The 12,271-nt window shown below is 40.2% G+C and overlaps 1 protein-coding gene across 4 annotated transcripts in view; it reads right to left on the reverse strand.

The window, feature by feature from the left end:
• Window positions 1-12,271, reverse strand: part of PTPN13 (protein tyrosine phosphatase, non-receptor type 13) — a 117,840-nt gene that overhangs the window by 65,714 nt on the left and 39,855 nt on the right. For all 4 annotated transcript variants that reach the window (XM_027692787.1, XM_027692788.1, XM_027692786.1 and 1 more), the window contains exons 5-6: window positions 10,792-10,977; window positions 6,670-6,763 (exon numbers count right to left, since the gene is read on the reverse strand). In XM_027692787.1, coding sequence (XP_027548588.1) covers window positions 6,670-6,763; window positions 10,792-10,977 — 280 coding nt within the window. The remainder of the gene's footprint in view (window positions 1-6,669; window positions 6,764-10,791; window positions 10,978-12,271) is intronic.

Below are 12,271 nucleotides of genomic sequence, written 5' to 3' on the forward strand. Positions count from 1 at the left end.
AAAAAAAAAAAAAAGTCTTTCTCCCAAGACAAGGCAGTTAGTTTCTCAAACATGAGTGGGTAGCTGGTGGAGGAGTTGGGTTTGCAATCCCTTTGGGGCAGGCTAAGAGCCAAACAGAAGACAACAGAGCCAGATGTGGCCTGTGGGTTGACTGCTAGGAATGGCACCTCCTCGTTTCTTTTACTTTCTAAATAGTTGAGAAAAATCCAAGTTTCAGACGGAAGTACTCCTAAACAATGCATTCTTTGTGAAGAAAGAAATGAACTGGACACAAGGACTGTTGAAAGCACTGGAAGTAATGATCAAGTTATAAATCCGGTATAACAATTTGCATTCTGCTTTGGACTGACACAGCTCTTCTATCAAAAAACACCGAATAGCTCCAGAAATCAGGCATTTTGTTCAGAACAGTGGTAGTGATCCCTGCCAAGCAGCACTTCACAATTCATAAATGCAACATTTTGCCTCTTGCTTTCCTCAGGCAACCATTGCTCTTTCCCACTCAGGTTTATGGGTCAATTTTTTGGGGTATGTTTCTCAATCAAGTAGGCAAGAGGTCCACCTAGCTATTCCCTCCCTGGATTTCTGCACAACCCAGGAGAAGCTCAGTGATACAGCTGCTTTTCTGCTCAGAGGCAGCCTTTGACATCTCTGGTTTGGTTTCCTCACTGATCTTTGAGTCCACTCTTGTTTTGTCTTCAGAGTTCTAAGTTTGTCCTCAGCACCACTGTAACAGCATTTCCAAGACTGCCAGGCTGGAAGCTCCGTATGGCAGTAGCTACTATACTTAAATTTAAAAGATTTCGAGCAAGGCAAACCACCAGTACTGCTAGATGCAAACAGAAACATTTACTGGAAGAAAACAGGCATAGTTTTTGGAGTTCAAAAAAGTAATTTTTTTTTTTTATTCAACAAGAAACCTTCATCTGGCTTTCATTTGGTTTTGCTGAACTCTGGAAGTTATTCTCCACCTACTCAGTTCTTTTTTTCTAGTACTGAGGAGACAGGGGAAATAAAAAAAAAAAGACTACTTCCAGATGAGGTAACTTTCAAGTCAATGGAATTAAGTTTGTGCTGTAGCTTTTGATAGCTTAAATCTGTGGGCTTGGATTTAGCAACATAATGGGTAAGCTACTTCAATTCACACATGGAGAACATCAATATAAACTGCTTCTTTATAGACTAAAAGCTGCATTTTCACCCAGAACAGGAACTAAAACAGAATCCACAATCAATTTCCCTGGATCAAAAGCAAAAGGGTACATTTTTTTTTGGTCAGTTTTTTCTGGACAGCTACATTGGTAATTGACATCATGGAGAATAGTAAGTAAACACTAGCATTTCTTGTTAAAATTAAGATCAACTTCACTGAGCCTTAGCATCTTTTATTCAGTTTAGAGCACCTACTATTTTTGCTGCATCTGATAGCGTATATACTCTCATGAAACAGGGAGTTGATCAACATCAACAATTTTGATTTCTATTTCCAAATATTTCCTGTTGTGTACAGTTAAGATGAACTTTGCAAATAAACACAAAAGGTGCAAGATTTCAATTATTAGATGGCTGGGAAGAAGGCTGCCAGGCAAGTACAAGTTATGGAGATTTCAACTGGGCTTTAAATAGCCTACACAACCTTTTGAAGGATAGTTTGTGGTGAAGAGTAACCCAGTGAATTAACTCTTGCTTTATATTTGAAAGAGTTTAGCACTTATTTACTCTTTCATCACACCAGAAGAATTTTATCAAGCTAATCAAGTAACTTCCACAAATAATTCTTGATGTAAAGACTCTTAAGGTCTAAAGTGTTTTGAGTACAAAAATTAAATAACACTCCTTGGTTCAGATGACTCACGACAGGTCTTACTGCTTCTACTTCTGCTGGCTAAGTCAGTTCCTAAACACTGTGTTCCGAGTATGACCTGACTAAAAGCAAACATTCTGTAATATTAATTTAGAATAAATTATTTCTGCAGTCAGCCCTGCCATAAAAAGTCAGCCCTGCCATAAAACTCATTCACCAAGATAGCCACAGAAAATGAGTCACGAAAGAGACAAAACATAAATTTAACTGGGGAGAACATTAACACAAAGCTATTTATTAATTTAATAATTATCTTCAAGACATAAAGATGGAAATGAATAGCTGTAAATATCCAACCTTGTCACCTAAGAAGAGCAAAAAATTTGATTTAAACAGATGAGGTGGAAAAATATTTCAAAACATTTATCCTAAGTCAACAATAAAGCCCCAGCGATGATAACTGTGGATTAATACTGTCTGGAAAACTGATCCTAAAATTAATAAAATTCAATTAAGGCAAAAATCATAGCAATTTCCAAAGACTGCAAATATCTAAGTTATTAGCTGGCTACTGTCCAGTTAGAAGCACATCTCTCTTACTGAACCATCTCTATATTCATGAACTTAGCTTGATTTATCAGCTATCTTAAGTTACCTGCTCAGTGTATCATACCGATACCCCTGAGTTCACAATAAACACCATACCCCTATGTTGCTTTTTCCCCCGAAAGACAGCTATTTGATTCATTGTGAATTCTCTTTAAGATTTTCACAATGACTCAACAGAACTTCGCCTCAGCAAGTATCAGACCAGGCTTCTGTCCTCTCCAGGAAAGACTTCTGCTCGCCACCTTTATTTCCTTAAATACATTGGTAAAATAACTAGTAAAGTCAGACACATCCTTATGTGCACCCTCCTTGCCCTCTCCAATTGTCTCAGTGCTAAACTTGACCAAAATGTCTCCTCAGAGGTAGTTAAACCCAAACACTCAGATAAAAGATAACTGACATAACTTTAACTTATTAGAAAGGCAGTTCACTCAAAACCATAATCCTGTCTGATAGCTTCCTACCTTTCTAAATGTTTGCCATTTTGCAGTAAGAGGTGTTTATTTCAGCTGCACACAGCAGAAGAACAGCACAGTGATAATTGAAGGAAAAAGGACTCGATGCTTTTCTGAGCTGAAGTTCTTTTGGTTTCTTTTCTTTTACCATTACATTTTTCTTAAACCCTCATCTGCTCCTCAATCTATGAGATTATCAATCAGTATAATAATTAGCATTACATTCTACAGCTCACTTTCCCAGAAATTTAAAGCAGTGCCCTCAGGGCAGCTGATCCATGCTACCACTGACAGAATTTGCACCAGCAAACCAGCATACCATTGCAGAAAAAGAAATAACAAGCATTAAACTGTCCTAAGTCAAATGTGAGCTGCCTCATAAATATCAGACATCCATTTCACTGGGTCCTCACCAACTTTCAAATACATGTCTCAGTATACATAACATCAGCATAAGAATAGAACTGAAAACAGCTGGAACTGGTTTGGTATTGTGAGGGGTTCTGGTTTGTAATTTACAATTCCCTGAGGTTTCAGCAAAGTGGAGATCAAGGAACATATCTAAGATCAAAATAAAAAGAAGTAAGATGGTGCTATTAAGACACACCAGGAAACATGACTGATAGCAGAAGCAGAATTGGGAAAGGTTTTGGGGAAGTTAAGAAGGTTGTAAACCTAAGGAAAGGGAGAAAAAGAATGACTTACACAGGTAGTGAATGTGATACAGATAAATTGGAATAGATTGAGTGGAAGCAGGACAGGCAGAGCTTAAAACATAAAGGAACGAGGGACTTCCATTTATCTTCTCTTCTGAAAAAAAGACTTGTAACAGAGCAGGCTTGGAGCAATGCAGACAATGTAATATTTGCAGTGGAACAGTGATGCACAAATATTTATTCCCTGGGGTGCCACACATTATCTGTAACACTCTACACATGCATGCACTTTTAATCAACTTAAGAGGAACGGGTGTTAGAGGATGGGGACTATTCAGCCAACTCTGTAGTCTGGGGGTCATCAAGTTCACTCATTTCAAAAATATTATTTGAATAATGTGATGTTCCCTAAAAAAGAGAGGTCTTTTAGAAACTGAGTGATTTTGACCAAGGCTGCTTAAAACCCTGTGTTGAATTCACTGGTTGATAGCAGCTGAGCCAAGTGGACTCCTCAGTCTCCAAGAACCCTTAATTTTGCTTGTTCTTCGCCAAACCAGTGATTTCACAAGCACACACACTGCAGGGAATCTGTTCTGCTTGGCACCTGGAAATCCTAGGCAGAGCCAGAAGGCAAGTGAGCAAATAGCAGCAAGACACACATTCAGCTCCACAGCCCTTCAGAGATTCAGACACTGCATCCTAACTGAACGTTTTTATAATTAAAATATAAATCAACTACTCTCAACCATTTCAGAAGTCATACATATAAGTGATTGAAAAAAAGCAAGGATAAGAGAAAAGAATATCCTAGCTGTGACTTTCTTTTTCAAGTCAGAGAATACAATAAAAAACCAGCAATTGGATCATCTAGTCTTATTTCCTTTAACTTAAAGACATCCTTCTCAGAGAAAGTTTCAGACATCACAGGGATGTTATTCACCCTAGCACTGAACCAGATAGCCATGGAGATAGTGGCTGGAGATACTACAACAATCTCCAAAGTTTAGTACAACCTAAAATAAAAGCTTTTTTGTTGAGATATACTGAAGAAGTTGGGGACAAACATTACTTCTCTGCTAAAAGGTTTAAGCAAAGTTGTGGGTAGGAAAACAAATGAACAAAGAAACAACATCCCTCAAACCATACAATCATTTAAAAAAAGAAGTTAAAGATTTTCTAAGAAAATGAAAAGCAAACCAGCAAAAGACTGTGCAGAGAAAACAAAACTAGAAACAACAAAGGAAAGAATAATCAGGGTTTGCTAATGCAGTGAAAACAGACTTAGACAACCCTGCACATCTTCAAAACTTTAAAAAAATTTTGATCGTCACCAAAACATGGTTTATTATGATCATGGAATAAAAAGCAGAATAGATGATGGAAAGGGAGTATGGAAATGACAAAGCTTGAGGTAGTAAGGTACTGTGCTCAAATAAAGTTCTTGGAAAACATATGGAATAGGGTAGTACTGACAAAAGAACAGAAGTGTGTAAAGAGACTATGAATATGGCAACACTGGAGACTGGGAAGAATAGGGTTAAAGAATAAACTAACAATTTAACAACTAGAACAATAAGGTTCTGGTTCAACCCTTAAAATTGGTGGAAACGAGGGTAAAAATTAATTTTAAGGAAGAGCTTAAGAAATCCAGAAAAGGCAGACATTACATAGTTTACAAATAAAATTAACTATGTAGGTCCTGTGTTCCTACAGATCTCCCTATTGTTGCAGAAATATTCTGGAAAAGAAGAAAAAAAAAGCCAGTAAGAAAACAAAGCCCCTGAGAAAGCAGCCAGAACAGTGAATTTGTGCCAGAAAATGAAGCAACAGCTTGTACCAGAAACTGTTCCTAAACACAGTGATGTACTGGAAGGGCTGGCAATCACTGACATAAGGTTTTATATCAAACAGTAGCCTAATCTAGGACTCATCTCAAAAAAGAATCAACAAAGGAAGACCACCAATGCCTTGCCAGACTTGTGTCTAACCTTTGCAGTTCACATTGTCACAACTCTGTGGATTATTTCAGTTCCTGCACTGTTGCTTGACACAAAACTAAACAAAGGAGCAACTCAAGCACACCACCAACATAACTGTTCCAAGTTTACTGGTGGTAAAGAAGCAGCAAGATGATGTGAGGCAGATGAAAACCCTCTGTCCCTGACAACTTACAGTGGTGAGTATTTGTGGGTGATGTCGCATGCTGGCACCAAAATACTCCCATTTTGAGAAAATGAACCTTTTAAGGCAAAAGTGGTCTCACCTGAATATAACATGTCATCGTCTGCATCACAACAACTTAAGAGTGGTCCAACATGATGCCCTAAAAGTGCTCCTTCCCAGCTCCACAGTTCTTCCAGAAAAATTTGAGGCCAGTCTTTTGGAAGAATACATCCTCTTGTCTGAAAAGCCTGGCACAGAGCTGATGCTGCTGATGCTGCCACTGACCTTAAACAACATCTATGACCTTATACAGTGACAAGTCATGGTCAGCATCAGCTGTCATCCTATGTCACTTTATCCTTTTTCCTCCACAGTGGCAACAGCAACCGTTTGTCTCCTCCCTGCCCTCCCAGTGTCGTCTTTCCTTACTTCCTGGAAGTAACAGTACAACCCTACCTGGCCTCCATATCCACTGTCAAAGCACAGCAGAACTGTGATGGAACATATAATATCTCTCTTCAGAAAAAATAGAGGAGGCAGCAAAAAGGCTTTGTGTGCAGGGAAAAGAGACCAGGGCTGCCCGGGAATCTGGAAAAGAGGCTTTGTGCAATTAGAGCTGTGAAGAAAAGGCAGAGTCCATAGGAAAGAGGGAACAAAGAAAAGCTGCTTCCTGTCCCTCCAGATGACTGACCTTCAGCTGAAGATTTCCTTTCTCCACAAACAAAACTTTTGGCCAAGAACCTTTAAAACCTTTTCTCACTACCACAACTGAACTGAAAAAAGCCAAGTCTTTTCTTGAAATAATCATTCCCCTGTCACCATCACCAACACTTAGCTAGACACTGAACTATCAGAGTTCTGTGAATGTAAGCAAGTCCTCCTCTATTCCATTTCTTTGGTCACAAAATCTACCCAAACTTGGTCTTCCAGAAGGCTGTATTTTTTTTTTTAGCCATAACCCTTACTGCAACAAAGCACTTACCCGTGGGAAGCCCTTTTCCCCTTAGCCTCTCCCGAATAGCCTGGCTCCTGTCTGGCTGCAATTTTCTATCTCCATTGCAAGACAGTTGATCCATCTGCAAAAAAAGGCAGTAACACAAAGTTAAATATTGAAAGAGCTCACCTTAACATGAAACAAGCATTGTTTATATAAATGAACAACACTAGTCAGTGTCAAACAGTTAAGTTCAAGTGCGGAATGGCAGTTCAAATCTTTTAATAAAAAAAAGGTTCATCAGTGAGAATATCCCCTAGAATTATCCATATTTGAATAGTTTGTGCATTATTTTACTACATGTTTGGTCTACCTTTTTTCCACTAAGAATAAATTAAGTTCACAAGCATGTAACTTCAATACATTCCATCTCTACAGCAAACTGAAGGGACAGCAACACACAAAAACTATCTTCCATGACTGCAACACGACTAGAATTTGTGATTGGTCTGAGCAGCTTCCTGTGTAACAGGAAGTAGTCTTGTACCCCCACACAATTTATTGCACATGTAAAATCCCATGCACACATTTGCGAGAATTCTCATTAGCCCCTCAGGCCCATTCCTTTCCTTTCAGGCTTAACTACTCCTCACTTTTTTTAAAAAAATCACTACTTCCCTAAGAAAAGCTATTTCACATGTACAATCATTGAAAAAAGGTTTTATTTGCTACAACAAAACATTCTTAGTGAGATCTTCCGATATGGCAAGAGCACAGTTTGGGACAGCAGCTTAGCTGAGAGGAGGGAAGGAGGAATCAAGCAGACTTCTAACCATTACAGTTACAATGCAACTCAATTAACATTAAACAGACTGAATCAGCCTTGTGCTGTATTGCCCTTTACAAAGCATATTAACATGGAAAATGAAAACATTCACAAGGGACCTCTCAGCTGTACTTCACAGACCACCAAATGACCAGTTACAGAGCTAAGACCTCTCAAGCCTTTGATAAAACCAATCAAGATTAGAGGCAAACCAGTCTTGGAACAGCAAGTTTCACTCTGCTTCTGATAAAACAAATTTATATGTTTTTCTCGTTAACTTAAATTCCAGCAAACAGACAGAGCACTGAACATTAAAACCAGCAGGGATGGTTAGCTAAGGTGCAGAAAAACACAGCAGCACAGCTATGTCGTCATTGTTCTGTCAACTCAGTTCTATTCAGCTATTTTTTTTTGGCCTTCTTGCAAAAGCCAACGCAGTGACATGTTATGAATTAAAAAGGTTACTGGCAGAGGAAATTAGCAAAGCTTCAGCACTGGGTAACCCCCAGTAGCCCAGCTCCTTCATTATCAACATGGTATAGGGAGACGGGAACGCGCTTGCTGGATTCAGCTCTCCGCTGGATTTCAGTACAAGCATTTGGGACCACTACAGCTGTCTCTGGCAGGCCAGTCTAGATTACTTTGTCACACTAACCCCAGACTCCCACTGAAAGCCTGCTGACAAGAACAAAGGGAGGAAAGGTAGAAAATTTGCTAAGCAAAAAGAGCCATGAAGAACTTGGAGAATAATGACTCACTTTCCACAGTAGCTGTTTCTATAGTTTGTGGCCTGATTTAAGGATCTTTATTTTAAGTGTCACTGATTAAGGCCCTGTAGCCCTTTATTTTACTGAATCACAGACCAGCTCCACTTGGCAACTACACAAGACTTCAGACATCACAGCGAGGAGCACTGGACTGACAGACATAACCTCAGGGACGAGGCAATGCTTTGTGGAGCTCAGGCTCAGCAATATTTCTGGAGGCCTGGCTTAATCAGCTGCTGCCAAATATTAGACAAATGCAGGGACCTCTCACGTTCTGCAAGCATTTCCAAATCACATTTATGAAGAAACTATCAAACAATCAGAAAGGAAGCATCACCAAATCAAAGTTTTTCATGTGATTTCAGTCTCTAAACACCAAAATTTTTACACTGGCATAACCCCTGCAAGATAAAAAATTGGATGATATAAAACCAGATAACATTCAGGACCATCATAGGCTATCACTTCATCAATAACAAACTGCTCAGCATTTGTTTTAATTATAAACAGAACGTAAGGAAAGCAAGTAATGGTCAGAGAATAATCTGACAATACTGACAATTTATTGTGCCCATCTTTAAAAAGAGTAGAAAGGAAGATCCTGAGAACTACTGACCTTTCAGCCTCACCTCTGTGCCTGGGAAGATCATGGAACAGATCCTCCTAGGAGCTATGCTAAGGCACACGGAGGACAGGAAGGTGATTTGTGACAGCCATCATGGCTTCACCAAGGGCAAGTCCTGCCTGACTAATCCAGTGGCCTTCTATGATGGGGTGACTATATCAGTGGACAAGGGAAGGGCTACAGATGTCATTTACCTGGAATTCTATAAAGCCTTTGACACGGTCCCCCACAACACCCTTCTCCAAATTGGAGGGAGATGGATTCGATGGGTGGGCTGTTAGATAGATAAGAAAGTGGTTGGACGGTCACATCCAGAGAGTCAGTGGCTCAGAGTATCAATGGGCATCAGTGACAAGTGGTGTCCCTCAGGGCTCTGCATTGGGACCAGTGTTATTTAATACCATCATTAATGACAAAGACGAAGGGATTAAGTGCACCCTTAGCAAATTTCCAGATGACACCAAGTGGAAGAGTTGACACACCTGAAGAACGGGATATCATCCAGAGGGATCTGGAGAAGCTCAAAAAGTGGGTCCATGGGAATCTCATGAGGTTTAACAAGGCCAAGTGCAAGGTGCTGCACCTGGGTCATGGCAACTGCAGTATCTATCCAGGCTGAGGGATGAAGAGATTAAGAGTAGCCCTGCCAAGGGAACTTGAGGGTGCTGGTGGGAGACTGGACATGATCCAGCAATGTTCACTCACGGCCCAGAAAGCCAATCATGTCCTGGGCTGCATAAAAAGCAGTGTGGCCAGCAGAGCGAGGGAGAGGATTCTGCCCCTCTACTCCACTCTGGTGAGACCCCACCTGGAATGCTGCATCCAGCTCTGGGGTCCCCAGCACAGGAAGGACAGGGATCTGTTGGAGCAAGTCCAGAGGAGGGACATGAAGTTGATTAGAGGGATGGGGTACCTCTTCTATGAGGAAAGGCAGAGAGAATTTGGTTTGTTCAGCCTGAAGAAGAGAAGGCTTAGGGGTGACCTAATTGTGGCCTTCTTGAAGGGAGCCTAAAAGAAAGATGGAGAGAAGCTTTTTACAAGGGCCTATAGTGACAGGAGAAAGGGGAATGGCTTCAAACTGAAAGAGAGTAGATTTAGATTAGATATGAGGAAGAAATTCTTTACTGAGAGGATGGTGAAGCACTGGAATAGGCTACACATGAAAATTGTGGATGCCCTACCCCTGAAAGTGTTCAAGGCCAGGCTGGATGGAGCTCTGAGCACCTGGTCTAGTACAAGGTGTCCCTGACCATGGCAGGGAGGCTGGAACTGGATGATCTTTAAGGTCTCTTCCAACCCAAACTATTCTTTGATTCTATGACAACTTATGGTCTTCCTCTACATCCTGAAATAATTTAACTATTCTGAAGTTATGCTGTAATGGTTTAGGTGAAGACAGAAGTTGTCTTTCAGGAATAGTAACTTTGCAAGATGAGTTCATGTAGCTTCTTTGACTTCTAAAAACAGTTTGACAGATTGGTCATCATCAGACAATAAAATCCTCCACAATTCTCATACCCAAGATCTGAGCAGAAGTGCAAGAGAATTGGCACACTGCCTAAAGAGTCCTTCTTTCTGTTAAAAAGCAACTCTCCAAAAGGTAAACATAACTAAGATAAAGAAAACTCACAGCAATCATTTTTTAAGCATTTCAAGTAGCAACAAGTCTAAGGCTTGCTCTAGAGTTCATCATCTTGTTCTGTCTCCTCATTTTTTTTAATGAAGACACAGTTCACAAAATTATCCTCCTCAGAAACTCGTGAATGCATGTTCCAGGAGGAATTGTCAAGTGCACAGACTTGTAACATGGGGTGAGAAGCAGTTCTTTTGACCCTTCTCAAAATTGCAACATATCAAAACAAGACAAAGAATGACTGCAGAGTGACTGTGAGTTTGCACTTTTGCTCTCTTCCTGCTCATCTCTATTATTTCTCAAACACACACAGACTTACCCCAGACAGGCTTCCCAGAACCAGTCTGACCAACTGTTTCACGTATGAAAAAGAAGGGGCACAGTTACTGTTCCTTATGTGGGCACTGCAAGCGTCCAGGACAGTCCGTACAGATACACGGGCATAAATGACATCTTCACACATGCCGAGGAGGATGCTGTTGAGATGGTCTCCAAGTTTGATAGGCTAGTGACAAACAAGAGCAGGAGAGACAGGAAAAATCAGTATGAACAGTGACTTGTTGAACGCTCAGAAACCAAAGACATTCAACAACGTAAAATAACTATTCATGAGACTTATTGCCTACGTTATCTGAGTGCCAATTTGAGAGTCCCCATCTAGGTGGTGAAAAAATAGTGGCTGTAGAACAGGAGACAGGCATTCGGCATCTAGACTCATTTCGCACTCTGCAACGTTCTAGCCCAAACAAGCTGCCTGATCTGTAAGGTCAGGACACGGATGCTTTCCTTTCTCAAATGCTTAATGAATAAATGAAAACAAAATAAAAGTGAAAAGATTCAGAGCAAGTTTCCTCCCCCGATTTTGAACATTCTGCCAGCCAGTCACAAGTATAAAATTCAATTCTCACTACAATAATTTTGTACAACCCTCTATGCTCATTTTGTGTAGTTCCTCACCTCACCAATATTTTGCAGCAGATGTGTTAGCACTTCCAAATTCCAGAGACATTATCAAACAATATCAACAAAAAGTAAGGAATGAAATAACAAAGCCACTGGTTAAGGAAGCAGAGCTTTGTAACTGCAGGACAACACCCATCCAGTTAAAAAAAAAAAAAAGTAAATATAGATTTATTTCTGTTCTCCCCACTCAGTTAATGCAGCACACTGAACGTGGAATATCCCTCCTCGGGTTTTGCAGCAGTCGGTGATAACACTTGTTCTCAGATGCCGCAGGCACTTGGGACTTGAGCTTTCTGATCTGCAGCTCTCCCAAAGTGGGTGGTTACCCACAAAGTACAAGCATTGTCATGCTTTTTGCATCACAGAGCACTTCAAATAATTACAGTCTTCCAATCTTCCCTGCATGAGTACTCTTAAGGTGTACCATAAAAAAAATAAATTGCTCTGGACCACCCTGATTTAATTAACATAAGCTTTTCCCATCTATCACTTCTAACTAATCATAAAAAATCACTCCTGTGTTCAACCACACTCCCAGTAGAGAAGCAGCTCATTAACTAACACAGGCAGACAAATATAGAAAATGTATTAAAAAACAGGAAAACCTTTACATGCACATTAACATTTAAAAGTAACGCCATACACAAGACTGTCCTTTTGCCTCCACTAACTCCACAGGCACCACATGAGAATATCCCAAAGGTAAATTCTTTCCAGGCATACCTCACCACACCATCTTTGGGGAAATACTGTTCTATTAACAGGTAGAGTGTGTCTTCCCACTGCATTACTGAGAAGCTGTTGCTACACTCTAATACCAAAGGAAGAAACAAATC

Source organism: Neopelma chrysocephalum, unplaced genomic scaffold, assembly GCF_003984885.1.
Source record: "Neopelma chrysocephalum unplaced genomic scaffold, ASM398488v2 Primary Assembly neopelma1_88, whole genome shotgun sequence".
Taxonomy (NCBI): domain Eukaryota; kingdom Metazoa; phylum Chordata; class Aves; order Passeriformes; family Pipridae; genus Neopelma; species Neopelma chrysocephalum.